Raw genomic sequence first — 13,135 nt, 5'->3', positions numbered from 1 at the left:
TACATTGCTACTGGTGGTAATGAAGTGTTTATGTTGAGATTGCATAGTCCAGAGATACTGTCCATGGACTTAGCTCTCGAGGTATACACGATAGCCCCTAATTAGGTAGAGATTGATACCCGAATTACGAGGCCACCGAGGACTGTGATGACTCATCCGGGGGTTCATCGGACCGATAAGCGAATGGGGACTGATAAGCATCTCCCCTCCTTTGATAAAAAAAAATACATTCCCTTTGTGTTTGCCTCCAGCAGAATCGCAATGGATCCGGCCAAGCCAACCGAGTTGCCCGAACGGCCCAAGGAGGTCGAGGAGCCCAAGGAGCCCAAGGGACCCTCCAAGAGAGAACTGAAGAAGCTGGAGAAGAAGCAGAAGAAAGAAAACGCGCCCAAGCCACCCAAGACCGACTCCAAACCCAAGGAGCCCAAGCCCGCCAAGGAGCCCGCCGCACCGCGAGACCCGGATGCCATATTCAAGGTCGGGTTCTTGTCGGACGTGTACCAGGAGAGGCCCCTGTCAGAGAAAATCCCCAAGATCCGCACGCGGTTCCCGCCCGAACCCAACGGGTTCCTTCACATCGGTCACAGCAAGGCGATTGCAGTCAACTTTGGTTTTGCGAGACACCACGGTGGCGAGTGCATTCTGCGCTTTGATGACACAAACCCGGAAGGCGAGGAGGAGCGGTACTACGAGGCCATCCGCGATATCGTGAGCTGGTTGGGCTTCACTCCCGTGCGAGAGACGTGCGCCAGTGACAACTTCGCGCAGCTGTACGAGCTTGGAGAGGATCTGATCCGGCGTGATGGTGCCTACGTGTGCCACTGCACCAAGGCCGAGATCAAGGCGCAGCGCGGTGAGGGCGCCGACGGTGAGCGTGGTAAGGAGCGCTTTGCCTGTAGCCACCGCTCGCGGCCGGTCGAGGCGTCGCTGGCAGAGTTCCGGGCGATGCGTGACGGCAAGTACAAGGCGGGTGAGGCGGCCCTGCGCATGAAGCAGAATATCGAGGACCCCAACCCGCAGATGTGGGATTTGTTCGCGTGGCGCATCATGGATGGCGACAAGCAGCACCACCGCACGGGTGGCGAGTGGAAGATCTACCCGACCTATGACTTTGCGCACTGTCTGTGCGATAGCATCGAGGGCATCTCGCACTCGCTGTGCACGACTGAGTTCGAGCTCTCGCGTGTTTCGTATGAGTGGCTCTGCGATAAGCTTGAGGTCTACCGCCCCATGCAGCGCGAGTATGGCCGTCTCAACATCACTGGTACCGTGCTCTCCAAGCGCAAGATCATCCAGCTGGTCAAGGAGGGCCACGTGCGGGATTGGGACGACCCGCGCCTCTATACGCTGATTGCCCTGCGCCGCCGCGGTGTGCCCCCAGGTGCCATTCTGGCCTTCGTCAACGATGTTGGCGTCACCAAAGCCGTCACCAACGTCCAGGTGTCTAAATTTGAGCAGATCGTCCGCCAATACTTGGAGAATACCGTACCGCGGCTGATGGTGGTGCTGGAGCCGCTCAAGGTGGTGATCGACGACCTGCCGGATGGCCACGAAGAACTGCTCGAAGTCCCCTTCTCCAAGGACCCGGCCTTTGGGTCGCACCAACTCCCTTTCACCAAGACCGTGTACATTGAGCGCTCCGACTTCCGCGAGGTCGACTCGCCCGACTACTTCCGCCTGGCCCCGGGCAAGACTGTGGGCCTGCTCAAGGTGCCGTTCCCCATCACGGCGACCTCGTTCGAGAAAGACCCGGCGTCGGGCGCCGTGACGTGCGTGCACGCCAAATACGAGAAACCCGCCGACAGCGCCGCCCCCAAGAAACCCAAGACTTTCATCCACTGGGTCGGCGAATCCTCCGCGCAGAACAGCCCCATCCGCGCCGAGATCCGCGCCTTCAACCCGCTCTTCAAATCCCAGGACCCCTCCGCCCACCCGGCCGGCTTCCTCGCCGACATCAACCCAGACTCCGAGCGCATCTACCCGAATGCCTTCCTCGAGTCCGGCTTCCTCGACATCAGCCGCTCCGGACCCTGGCCTAAGGAGGGTGGCGCCGAGGCCGCTGATTCGTCGAAGAACCCCCACTCCATTCGCTTCCAGGGCATGCGTGTGGGCTACTTTGCTATCGATCGCGAGTCTACCACGGACCACGTTGTGCTGAACCAGATAGTTACTCTGAAGGATACCCAGGGTAAGAACTGAACTTATCTTGATCCTTTCTTTTTGGAAAACATGAGGACATGAATTGGGGTTGAGAGGGGGTATTTACATGGATCATGACCTTTGCATGTGTTTGCGTTGATTTGTTACATGGTGCTACGAAAATGAGATTTGCATTTGAGTGTTGCCTGGTGCCTCTTTACATGAATGGCTTTCTAACCCTAACCCTTCCATGGAATGTGTTTTGTAGTCAGTCCACGTCGTGTTGGTGGGCCCAGTCTACGACTGGTGAGACCAGCGATGGGTTTCAATTGTTCAATACTTGCCTGTGGCCATGTTATCTCGGTATGTAGGTAGGCCCAATGGTTAGGACCGAGTTTCTTTCTATGTAAGGCATATTATTACCTTTAGGCAAAGACCAGGTAGTTAGTTGTTGATTGCCTTTTTAAGCTTAACCCCAACAGAGTTCAACCCAGCTTCAAAAGAAACCCAAGTGACACAAGAATACGCAGCAAAAGTAACATGATCATTCGTTTTATATTCATATATATCTATATATACATTTAAAAGCCTATTCCCCGATTTCCCGCATATTTCGGCGGATCCTCCCCACATTCTTCCATAGACCAGAAGTCTTTGAAGCCAGCCTGGTGAACCAGTCCGTTCAAATTATTCAAGGCGTTTCCGGCGTGGTAGAACTTCAGCAGGGCCTCCAGATCATACAGAGACGGGCCGTTATACCAGTTGACTGGAGGAGGGTCATGGTTGATTTTCATGCGCATGACATTCTTGCGCGTCTTGGTCAACCGACTTTTTCGTCCGTAGGATGTCGCAGACAACACCATGATGGACCTGGAATCCCATCGCCTGTTCCATTTCCTTTTAGAGTAATCCCAATACCAAGGACCGGTAGGGGAAGACACGATCTGCCTTTTCGTGAATGGCGCCAGCTGGATCGCCTCTTTCCACCCGAGCTCCTCGGCGACACTGAGATCCGAGCATGCTCTGTCTGCCTTGTCTTTGTCGCGGGCTTCCATTTCTGCGTAGCCGTTTCTATTGATTTATAGAATCGGATTAGCCAAGAGGGGACTAGAAAAAGAAGGGAAAGGGTGTGGGGGCGTCAACATACACATTTCGGCAATCGATCTCATACTCTTTGGAGCTGACCTGGTTATCATTGGGGAGGCCCATATTCCGCCCCAGTTCGTGCGCAATGCGACCAACGCGTTTATGCAGCTTCTTCGAATCGGAGGTATCGATGTCCAGAAACTCGCGACCGATCTCCATCTTGTGTTCCTTGTCATCGTGGTAGTCCAGCGTGGTAAAGACCTGGTCTCCGTCGGTGACATAGACGGCCAGGAACGGGTTGGTTTTGGATACGGATGGACATGACGAGAGTTTCTTGTACTCGATTGGGAACTTGAAGATGCGTCCTGCATTGACGACGACCGGGGGCGATTTCCATAGATCAATCGCCAGGGCAAACCAGCCCGCCACTTTGCCGTCGATGTCTTTGTCTCCCGTCGTGTGGAAACAATATTGGATCCGGTAGTCTTCTTCGGTGTTTTCTATTGCCGGCCAAGGGCTGGTGACGCTGGATCGGAGAACGCCTGCTCGCGGTTTTAGGGAGGACCCTTGTTCTGCTGAGGGTAACGGAGAAGAGTGACAGCATAATAGTAGGAGTAGGACTGAGAGGACCAGGTGGTGTAGCATCGTGGCGAGCTAGATACCTCTCCCCAGGCAGTCCTGGAAAAGGAAAAGAAGAATAAAGAGATTTTGGCAAAGTATAATATGGCTGTAAGTTTTATTTTTATTTTTATTTTCTATTTTTTTGTGCCCCTACCCGCTGATTCTCTCAGATCCCCGGGACAAGATGAACTTGTTTCCCCCAAGGTGATCTTACTGTGTGGAAATGGCCCCCCGGCAAATTCTCCGTTTAGGCAATGATTTGAAGTATACGCCTAGCCCCAGGATTCGAGGGATCGGAAAGTGGAGCACGAGGCTACATATGCCTTGTCCTTCCATATTGGGTATCTATTCGCGTGTCCCAGCAATGGAAGGTAGAGAGACTGCGGTTTACTCTTACTATGAACAAGAGGCATGTCCAAGTCTATACGTCTATTCATACCTTGGACTATATAGTGTGCGTCGTAGCCACTGAGTCTAGGCTTGACATCCACCGCCAAGGAGTAAGCACGGGTGTGGAGTATAAAAGCGGTTCTGCCAAAAGTGATAGCCACTCTTTCTCACAGGAATGCATCAGGGGAATTACGCTTAGGAAGATTCGTGCGGATGATGAGATGACCAAGCCAACAGTGCAAAGAACGTCTGTTATTGACCATTGGGCTATCTATTATCAATAGGATTGTAGCCAAGACAGATGTTATGAAGGAGCGCTAGTCAAAATTTGCTCTACCCATAGAAGATTGTGTTCGCATTGGCAGGTATACTGAGGTACTGAGGTCTAAGCAGGGGGGACCTTGGCAGTGTCCCTGGCCTAATTACGGACCCCAATCTTGTATACGATGTCATTGTTTCTAATTTAAAAAAAAAATTAAGAGTGAAGAATTTTCCATCTGATACACCGCGTGGTTTTTTTTTTTTTTTTTTTTTTTTTTTTTTTTTTTTTTTTTTTTCTTTTTTCTTTTTATCTTTTTTCTTTTTTCTTTTTTTTTTTTTTTTCTTTTCTTGCATTATGCATATTTACATTTGTATATTCTCCAACATCTATGTCTCATTCCTTCGCCTATAATAAATATTTGCCTTTACTTCCGTATCTAGCTAGAGCAATGATACTCGTTATGTAGTCTTCTCCAAGTTTCAAGTTTTGGGGCTGTGTGTGGCCAGACGATTGCAGATCGTGGCCTGAAATTCTCTGACCCCAGGGAGACACACTTCAAACCGAGTCAGGCCCGAAATACCCGATGAATAGTCCTACTCAATCTCAAAACACCAACGTCATCGAATTGATTCACTCTACGAGTAACCTGATTAGAGTTTTGATTGCTGTCTATAAATGAGACGCTGAATTACAGACCAGAAATAGCCACCTCACACCCTTTATTTACTGTCCGATATCACGTGAGACATGAGCATTTTAATGTAGTTCAGAAGCGGCATTTCCAGATCCACTATGGATTCCATCGAGCCATATCTTACTGTACATCCCAACCTAACAGTGGAATAACATCCACCAAAGGACATAATCCTGGTCGTGGCCTGCGGTGTGGTAATTTGTTTGACAACCCACTTACTTCCCCTCGGCCCGAGTCATTCGGCATGGCCCCTCACCCGGCCAATGGTCCCGACCGCGTTGCCAGCATCATGCTATCATGGCACTCGCTCGACCTGGTCGCGTGCACCACATTACAGACCCTGTGGGCAGGGTACGGGCACATATGCGCGCTCACGGCGCGAGCCACCACCGCCGAAGCAGCAGCACATCTCAACCAGCTGTGCGGTGTGGAATCAAGCTCCGTCGGGTCCACGTACCCTCTCATCCTGAAACTCATCTCCCCGCCGAGGGAAAGCACTGGCCATGATGAAGATGAGGGCCATCTGCGCAAGATGCTGAGCTACGAGGTAGAGCAGTACTTTTATAGCGCGGTCGTCCCACTGCTGGGAGATGATATCGCCGTGGCCAAGTGTCTGGCCTCGACGCGCGGAATGGATCATGGCCAGGAAGGCGCGCGGGATCTCCAGGGCTTGATGGCCACCGTCATGGTCGACCTGCGGCCGAGATTCCCCGTCGCAGGCGAAAAAAGGAGCGTGCTGAGTCCCACCCAGGTCCATGCCGCACTGGGCTGGCTGGCCGGCTTCCACGCCCGTTCGTGGGGGCTGCTGCTGCCCGCGACTCGGGACGAATATGTCCTGCCGCCGCTTGAAGAATCCCGTAGACGAAGACAGAACGCAGATAAAGAGTCCGGGCGCGGGCTGTGGCTCAACGGGGGGTACACGTACCTGGCGACTCGACAGAAGGAATACGCTTCGCTAGCGCGAGACCTTGACTTGGAGTGGTCAGGGGCCATGTGCATCCCCCCAGAAGGATCCGCACTATCCGTTGCCGAAATGGCCGCATTGTTCTTAACCCCCTGTGGACGGCCAATAGAGTCGTATATCCACGGCGATGTCAAGTCGGAGAATCTCTTCACGACGGCCGATGGAGACGCGGTGGCGTTCTTCGATTTCCAGTACGTCGGGCTGGGCTTGGGGGTTTGTGACCTCGCCAAATTGTTTACGTGCTCGGTGCCGCTGCGTCTGCTTGTTGATGTCGATGAGCCTCTGCCCGAGCAGCTGACGATGTGTGATGGTGAGAGCCGATTGCTGAAGCGGTACCACGCGTGTCTTCTTCAGAATAATGACCCGGACTTGTACCCCTGGGATACATTTAAACGCCACTGGGAAACTGCCCTGGTCGACTGGTGTAGATTCCAGGCTTCCTGGGGCTTCTGGGGAAATACCGAGTGGCTTGAGGCCCGTGTAAGATCAATCATCGGCGACCAGGAGTGGAGAGGCTGGCTGCATCAGAATATCAGCAGTCGGGTTGACGGCAAAGCGATATGAACGGAGCTTCAGCCTGACACAAAGAGTTACAACGAATGCTTGCCACCACCACGATGAGGCGTCTACAGGACATGGCTAGTGCCTATCGAGGTACTTGCTACGTAGATAGAGATGGACCTCGTGGCAAAGAACTCGAGGCAAACGCCCGCATGCATAGCGAATTACCGGCCCAGTTGAAGCCGAGGATGGTACGTACATGGCATGACAGACACAAAGTGTAGAAAAAGACAAAAGAAAAAGAGATACAAAAGGCGGCAGAGACAAAGGATCAAAACATGGTTCTTAGACATAGATGCCCATGTTGGTATCCTTCTTCTTGGCCTGGACCTCGGCGATGGCATCGACGTAGTTCTCGTGGCCAATTTTGCTTGAGCCCTTCCGCAGGGCGATCATACCAGCCTCGACACAAACAGCCTTGAGCTGGGCACCTCCGAACTCGTCGGTACTGCGGGCAAGCTCGGCCCAGTTGACGCTGTCTTCCACGGACATCTTGCGCGAGTGGATCTGCAGGATGTTGGCACGGGCCTCTTCGTTGGGCAAGGGGAACTCGATCTTGCGGTCCAGACGGCCGGAACGCAGCAGTGCCGGGTCGAGAACATCCACACGGTTGGTGGCGGCCAGGACCTTGATTCGGTCGTCCGAGGCGAAACCGTCCAGCTGGTTCAGAAGCTCCAGCATAGTCCGCTGCACTTCACGATCACCAGATTTCTCCGAGTCGAATCGCTTGGTGCCCACCGCGTCCAGCTCGTCAATGAAGATGATCGACGGCGCCTTCTCCTTGGCCAGCGCAAAGCAGTCGCGCACCAGCTTGGCACCGTCACCAATGAACATCTGCACCAGTTGCGGGCCGGCCAGCTTGAGGAATGTCGCGTTCGTCTCGGCCGCACAGGCTCGTGCCAGTAGCGTTTTACCCGTTCCGGGAGGTCCGTACATCAGAGCACCTAAATTTTGAAAAAGAGGTTTGAGTTAGTCGGTGTAAGATTGATATGGTCCGAAGGGGAAAACACACCCTTGGGCGCCTTGATGCCAATCTTCTTGAACCGCTCCGCCTCCTTCATCGGCCATACGATGGCTTCGACGATCTCCTCAATCTGCTTGTCCAGGCCTCCGATATCTGTGTACTTTTCCGTGGGCTTCTCATCAACCTCCATCGCCTTCACCCGGTTGTCATACTCGGCGGGTAGTGTGTCCAGGATGAGATATGAGTCCTTGTTGACACCGATTAGATCCCCGGGCTTGAGCTTCTCGTGATCGACGAGGCCGATAAGCGGAAGGAAAATAGTCTGGCGGGTCGATGTCTTGATGACCGCAGATTTGCCCACGCGAGTAGCGTCCAGGTCGATGTTGGCGCCTTCCTCTGCGGCCTCCTCTTCCACATCGAGATCCAATAGCTCAACAACGTTTCCAACGAGGTATGGTAGTTGTCTGTAGGGGGAAAAAGCACATCACTATCAGTAATCGAGGACTCGGATTCGCGAGCTTCGCGGGCCTTGAGGGAGCCATGGAAGACGGCTTTGATCGTACCTGTTGTTCTCAATCTTCTCTTGATTATCCTTGACCTTTTCCCGCATTGTACTCTGCTCGTGTGTCAACCGCTGGAATTCGCTTTTCATGATCCGCATCTCGTTCTCCAGCATCCGTCGTCGCTTGACGATGTCTGCCGTGCTTGAGTGGAGAATCTCGTCGTCTAGCAGCTCCTCCTCTTCGTTGTTTTTGTCCGCGTCCTTCATTTCGGCATCACTGTCCCCCTCGGGCTTCTTGCCATCGCCATCTCCTTGATCTTGTCTCTTGTCTTTCTGCTCGCGCTCCAGGTCGTCGAGGTCCTCAAGGGTCGACATGATGGGCGTGTGGATGGAAGAGAGATTAGGGAATCAGGGAGGGGAATTAAAGAAAAGAGGAATGCTAAGATGAGAATGTAAGAGGATTGTAGGTGGGAGGTGATGGGAGGAAGATCAGCCGAGCTGTCGGTGGCCGAGCTCCCATCAACGTCAGCTAGATCACGTGATAGTATCACAAATCAACCCTTCCCCGGCCAAGACCCTTGTAACTCCTACTCTACACTTCACTATTGAGTAATCGGGGTGGGGATTTGTGAGAGTCAAGGAAACACCGCGTATGTACTATGTACTCAATCTATCAGGGCGCCCTATACTGTATCTCTGTGCTATACACCACAAACCATATATTGTTTTTCCTCCCCACGCTTGCCACGGCGCAAGGTCCTGTTTAGTAGATGGAATTCGGATTGTCCTTCTTGATCCAGAAGTTCCCAAGGTTGTTCAATACCTTCTCTCGGCCAAACTTGAGGAGGCGGTGTCGTGAAAGGTAGTCGTCGTTGTTGACTGGTCACAATCATCAGTACTACGGACAGCAGAAAACGGCAGGAATCTGGAGAGATAAGTCTTTCTTTTTCTCTTTTGAAACTTACTGTAACCACCACACATTCTTCTCTTGCCAGTGAATTCGGAACGCCCATGCAGCATCCTCCAGTTATCAAAGACTGCGAGAGAGGAAAAAAAAATCAGTAAATCAGCGAACATACACCGACTCGGAAGCGAGATCACTCACTTAGAGCAGTGCCCGGTTTAAGCGGCGTCCAAATTTGCATGAGTGGCTGGTTGATGATCTTATTGAATTGAGAGGCCGCCGCGTACCAGAGTTTCTGCTCCGCGATATGCCAGTCTATCTTGGGTGCGCGATCGTAGTTGTTCCAGCGGATTTGATAGACTCGTCGGTAGGTGGGATGGCTCTGGATCACCGGGGCTTGCAGGACCGGCTGGATGCAGACGTCTTCGTTCCCGCTTGCATGCCACGGGTGCTTGTGGGCCATCAAGGCGGCGTGGTGCTTGGGATTCTCATTTAGCAGCACATCGGCTGCGGCAAATCCGTCGACAAGCAAGTTTTCACCACCTTCTCCATCTGTGTGGGAGAGGAGGTGGAAAAGCTGGAGCCTGGCGGGGTCGGTGAAATAGGTGTTGTCAGTGTGAGGGCCCAAAAACTCATTGGTATATGCTGTGTCCTTGTATGTGAGGTCGGCAGTGAAGTCCCAAAAACCCCCTAAAAGTTTCCGTTAGCAACAAGATGAATGCTGGGTTGAAAAATGAAAATCTACCATAGTGGGTGTGTCGAATAAACGCGATCCGTTCAATGAGAGTCTTGGTTGCCTCTGGTGTGACAGGAACACCTTCCACAAAGCAGAACCCAAAAGTGTGCTTTCCAAATGTTAGCAGTCAGAATACTTTATAGAAGATGGATAAGCATAAGGTGGCAAGATGGCTTACAATCTTATCCAGCCAATCTAGCAAAGAAGCATTCTCTGACATGACCTGATCATAGGAGACTGTAGGGCTTGGGTCCATGATAGGATCGACCACCCGGAATTTCCTAAAATAACATCATCAGAAGTGTACAAAACATCATGGAAAGTTCAGAAGGAGACAATACCTAGCGCGCTGCGCTCGTTCCATGAAACGTTGGAGGTTCACCGTACGCTGGAACCGGTTCTCATGCGGGAGGAGCCAGTCCCATGAATAGACACTTTGATGACCATCCGACCCTATGGAAGACTTAGTGATAGAGGCGAAACATGTTCATGAAATACTTACACTCGATTTCGACGCCCTTGTCATTGTGGACAACTTCGGTTTCGGTGACGTCCTTGTCAATCTAGGGGGGAGAAAGATATCAATACTGAGGAAGCCGATCTAGGATGGTTGGCAGGGCTCATACCAAAAATGTGTCACCCATCCTCTGTTTTGTGTCAGGATTAACGCATGTCGAGCACTGGCAGTTTTCCCTGGATATCAAAAAGCAGGCTCGTCATCTCGAGTTCACACTACCGACCATGTCCTGGTTACTCACCTAAGCCAGAATCGACCACTGCACAGCCAGAGTCAGTAAACTTTTCAATTTTGTTCTTCCTGTTATTCTGGACAGGGAGCTAACTCACAACAGCAAAGGACGGTGATTTTCTGGTTGAACCATCACATGTTCAGCTATGGTTTCTTCCTTGGTCCATCTTCTAGGACCAGGGAGCTCTGAATCCATCAAACACTGAGTGCTCGACATCCGCCGTCGGCCAGCAAGAGATGGCAAGTCCCTAGCTGCACTCCCAGAAAGCGCATGTCGAGGGCTAATTGTCTGGGACTAGCAGCCAAGCCAGGGAGACCGGTCAGTTATGTTGAGTCACAACTAAAGTATGGCATTTTTTTTTAAAAAAAGTGTACATACCAAGCTATGACTTCCAAGATGATAGGATCTTGTGCTCAAGGGTCTGGTTGAGTACATAAGCCTCCGAAGCCCGATGACGAGGAAACGGAGCTATTGAACACCATACCGGACAGGGCTCCAGGGCCCAGCTCCCCTGGGAAATTTCAGACGATACGCATTCATTTTGCGTATAGTCAATTGGCACCGTCCGAGGCAAGAAAAGCTGGGAGTGAAGCAAGTCGACGTTTGACACTTTTATCCCCGGATCCTCGGCCTCGGCATTGAAATCACGTGGTCACATCTAGATACCATCAACGGAACTATTCAACGATATCTTGAGAAGAACACGTATTTAATGTTGATCGTCTATATCTTTGGAGATAAGAGAAAAACATACACATTTTTCCATTACCTTTTACCTGCCTTTACCCTTGCTAGTCATTGTTGGGGGTAACACTCTTTTCGCCCAACACATGTAGATAAAAAGAAATCATCATAAGCCCTTATGTTAAGCAAGGGGTAAAATTATTACTTTTTTTTTCCATAGAAAATCATCAAATAAATTTAGTATAGACTCGAGGCTCCCTTCATCTCGAAAGTCCCTGTGCTCGCAGTACGACTTCGATTCTAGACCAAAGAGAAATATGCATATAAACACAAAACTAGGTTACTAACGGCGAAATCACAGCTTGCTCTTGGCCCCGGTCACCTTCAACAGACACCGACCATTGCTCAGCACGGCCTTACCCTGGTCATTCTTGGTGACAAAGCGGACTTCTTCATAGCCATCCTCCACATTGCCCATCCTCCAGATTTCCGTGGTCAGCTTGTCACCCGGCCGAACGGGCGAGGCAAAGCGCGCCTGGAACTCCTTGAGATTGGCGGGGTCACTGCCCCCCAGTTCCCGCAAGATGCCGTGGGCTGCGGAGTTCCAGCTGAACAAGCCATGGATGATAATTCCCCCAAAGCCCATCTTTTGGCCGGGCTCTGGTGTGGCGTGGAGGGGGTTGTAGTCCCCGTTGAGACTAGTAAACAGAGTTAATATCCAAGTTCAGCGTTACAAATCTTGTAACTGAATAATTTTGGGTATGGAGAGTACTCACCGGTACAAATGGGCCGTTTCCATGTTAGTCTGGACAACATGGATAGCATCCGGGCTCTTTCCTTGCGGCGGAGCGTAGTTGACCGTGCTCGGGCCTATGCAGAAAAGTTAGCAGCATTCCAGATGACCGGAAATTTTAATTGTAAAAACGGGCTTACCCTTGGGCCCACCCCAGTTACCCTGTCCAACTAGGAACCCACTCGACACAGTCTTGGAGTACACCTCGCCGGACTGTTTGTCCACGATTGATTGCTCCGTCTCAATGACAGTCCCAGGCTTGCCCTTGTCGTAGACGCCGATGACCTTGTTGCGCAGCTCGAATGTCCGGCCCACACTCGTGGGCGGGAGTGGCTTCAGGATTGTGAGCTTGCGCTGGCCATCGACACCGTGGCGGTGGTCCAAGGCGGGAACGCCAGGGATGGAAACTGCCTTTTGGCGCGCATAGAAATCCGTCACTTCCTGGTCGGTGAGCTTGAAGGCTACGGTAGTGGAGATATGTTAGTGCGAATTGCTGCAGAACAGTGGTAAGTCGAAGAAGGGGGGGGTTTAAAGCCATTGACATACGCAAAATCAGAGGATAGGTCGGGAAGACCGAGAAGTTCGGGTGAAGCTCCTAGATCAATGTTAGGGGTACCAAATCGAACAATGACACTTCTAGTCAATTTCACGTACGTAGAGGAACTGCAGCTCGTCGGCCTTGCAGCCGATGCTGTTGGCGAACAGCAGAACATCGCGCTTCTGCCAAGACACCTCTTGGGCGGGAAATTCATGACCAGCTCCTGGGGCAGACATGGTGAAAAATAGCCGGGGGGGGGGGGGTGATTGTGCAATGGAATTGGTTTCAGCTTCAGACGAGATGCGCAATTGAAAAATTCAAACACCAAGAAACTAGGAATAAAAGAAAGGATGGAATCCGGCAAAAGAGGAGCTCAAGGAACGAAGAATTGCGGGGCAGCAATGAGCCGAGGATCTGATAGCGATTTGTCCGTTACCGACGACACGCCATCTGCTTGGCATTTAGTTTTTACTGTGGGTTCACTCGGACTAAATGCTATAGTCTCGAGAAATAGCGAGTGAATCGATTTGTCTTTCCATTTCTGCATT

The 13,135-nt window shown here is 51.7% G+C and overlaps 6 protein-coding genes across 6 annotated transcripts; 2 read left to right on the top strand and 4 right to left on the bottom strand.

Annotated features, from left to right (window-relative positions):
• Positions 1 to 261: 261 nt before the first annotated feature.
• On the top strand, positions 262 to 2,199 carry NUU61_009019 (glutamine--tRNA ligase; the record flags this gene model as incomplete). Its single annotated transcript, XM_056659544.1, has 1 exon — positions 262 to 2,199. The coding sequence occupies one exon, from the start codon at positions 262 to 264 to the stop codon at positions 2,197 to 2,199; it is 1,938 nt and encodes a 645-aa protein (XP_056507837.1).
• A 521-nt stretch (positions 2,200 to 2,720) lies between these two features.
• Positions 2,721 to 3,870, bottom strand: NUU61_009018 (uncharacterized protein; the record flags this gene model as incomplete). Its single annotated transcript, XM_056659543.1, has 2 exons — positions 2,721 to 3,210; positions 3,287 to 3,870. 2 exons carry the CDS (start codon positions 3,868 to 3,870, stop codon positions 2,721 to 2,723), a joined length of 1,074 nt encoding a protein of 357 aa, XP_056507836.1.
• A 1,566-nt stretch (positions 3,871 to 5,436) lies between these two features.
• Positions 5,437 to 6,720, top strand: NUU61_009017 (uncharacterized protein; the record flags this gene model as incomplete). The annotated part of the gene is made up of 1 exon (XM_056659542.1): positions 5,437 to 6,720. The coding sequence occupies one exon, from the start codon at positions 5,437 to 5,439 to the stop codon at positions 6,718 to 6,720; it is 1,284 nt and encodes a 427-aa protein (XP_056507835.1).
• Positions 6,721 to 7,002: 282 nt separating this feature from the next.
• On the bottom strand, positions 7,003 to 8,558 carry NUU61_009016 (proteasome regulatory particle base subunit RPT5; the record flags this gene model as incomplete). The annotated part of the gene is made up of 3 exons (XM_056659541.1): positions 7,003 to 7,661; positions 7,730 to 8,145; positions 8,245 to 8,558. The coding sequence occupies 3 exons, from the start codon at positions 8,556 to 8,558 to the stop codon at positions 7,003 to 7,005; spliced, it is 1,389 nt and encodes a 462-aa protein (XP_056507834.1).
• A 388-nt stretch (positions 8,559 to 8,946) lies between these two features.
• On the bottom strand, positions 8,947 to 10,467 carry NUU61_009015 (putative trimethyllysine dioxygenase TmlH; the record flags this gene model as incomplete). Its single annotated transcript, XM_056659540.1, has 8 exons — positions 8,947 to 9,062; positions 9,149 to 9,220; positions 9,289 to 9,777; positions 9,833 to 9,932; positions 10,002 to 10,104; positions 10,165 to 10,276; positions 10,326 to 10,386; positions 10,450 to 10,467. 8 exons carry the CDS (start codon positions 10,465 to 10,467, stop codon positions 8,947 to 8,949), a joined length of 1,071 nt encoding a protein of 356 aa, XP_056507833.1.
• A 1,144-nt stretch (positions 10,468 to 11,611) lies between these two features.
• NUU61_009014 (putative peroxisomal dehydratase) lies at positions 11,612 to 12,823 on the bottom strand (the record flags this gene model as incomplete). The annotated part of the gene is made up of 5 exons (XM_056659539.1): positions 11,612 to 11,954; positions 12,033 to 12,126; positions 12,190 to 12,510; positions 12,596 to 12,644; positions 12,704 to 12,823. 5 exons carry the CDS (start codon positions 12,821 to 12,823, stop codon positions 11,612 to 11,614), a joined length of 927 nt encoding a protein of 308 aa, XP_056507832.1.
• Positions 12,824 to 13,135: the final 312 nt, after the last annotated feature.

This window comes from Penicillium alfredii (genome assembly GCF_028826965.1).
Source record: "Penicillium alfredii strain IBT 34128 chromosome Unknown utg000011l_segment0_segment0, whole genome shotgun sequence".
NCBI lineage: Eukaryota > Fungi > Ascomycota > Eurotiomycetes > Eurotiales > Aspergillaceae > Penicillium > Penicillium alfredii.
The sequence above is the reverse complement of the archived record's forward strand: the minus strand, read 5'-3'. Positions and strand labels throughout refer to the sequence as shown.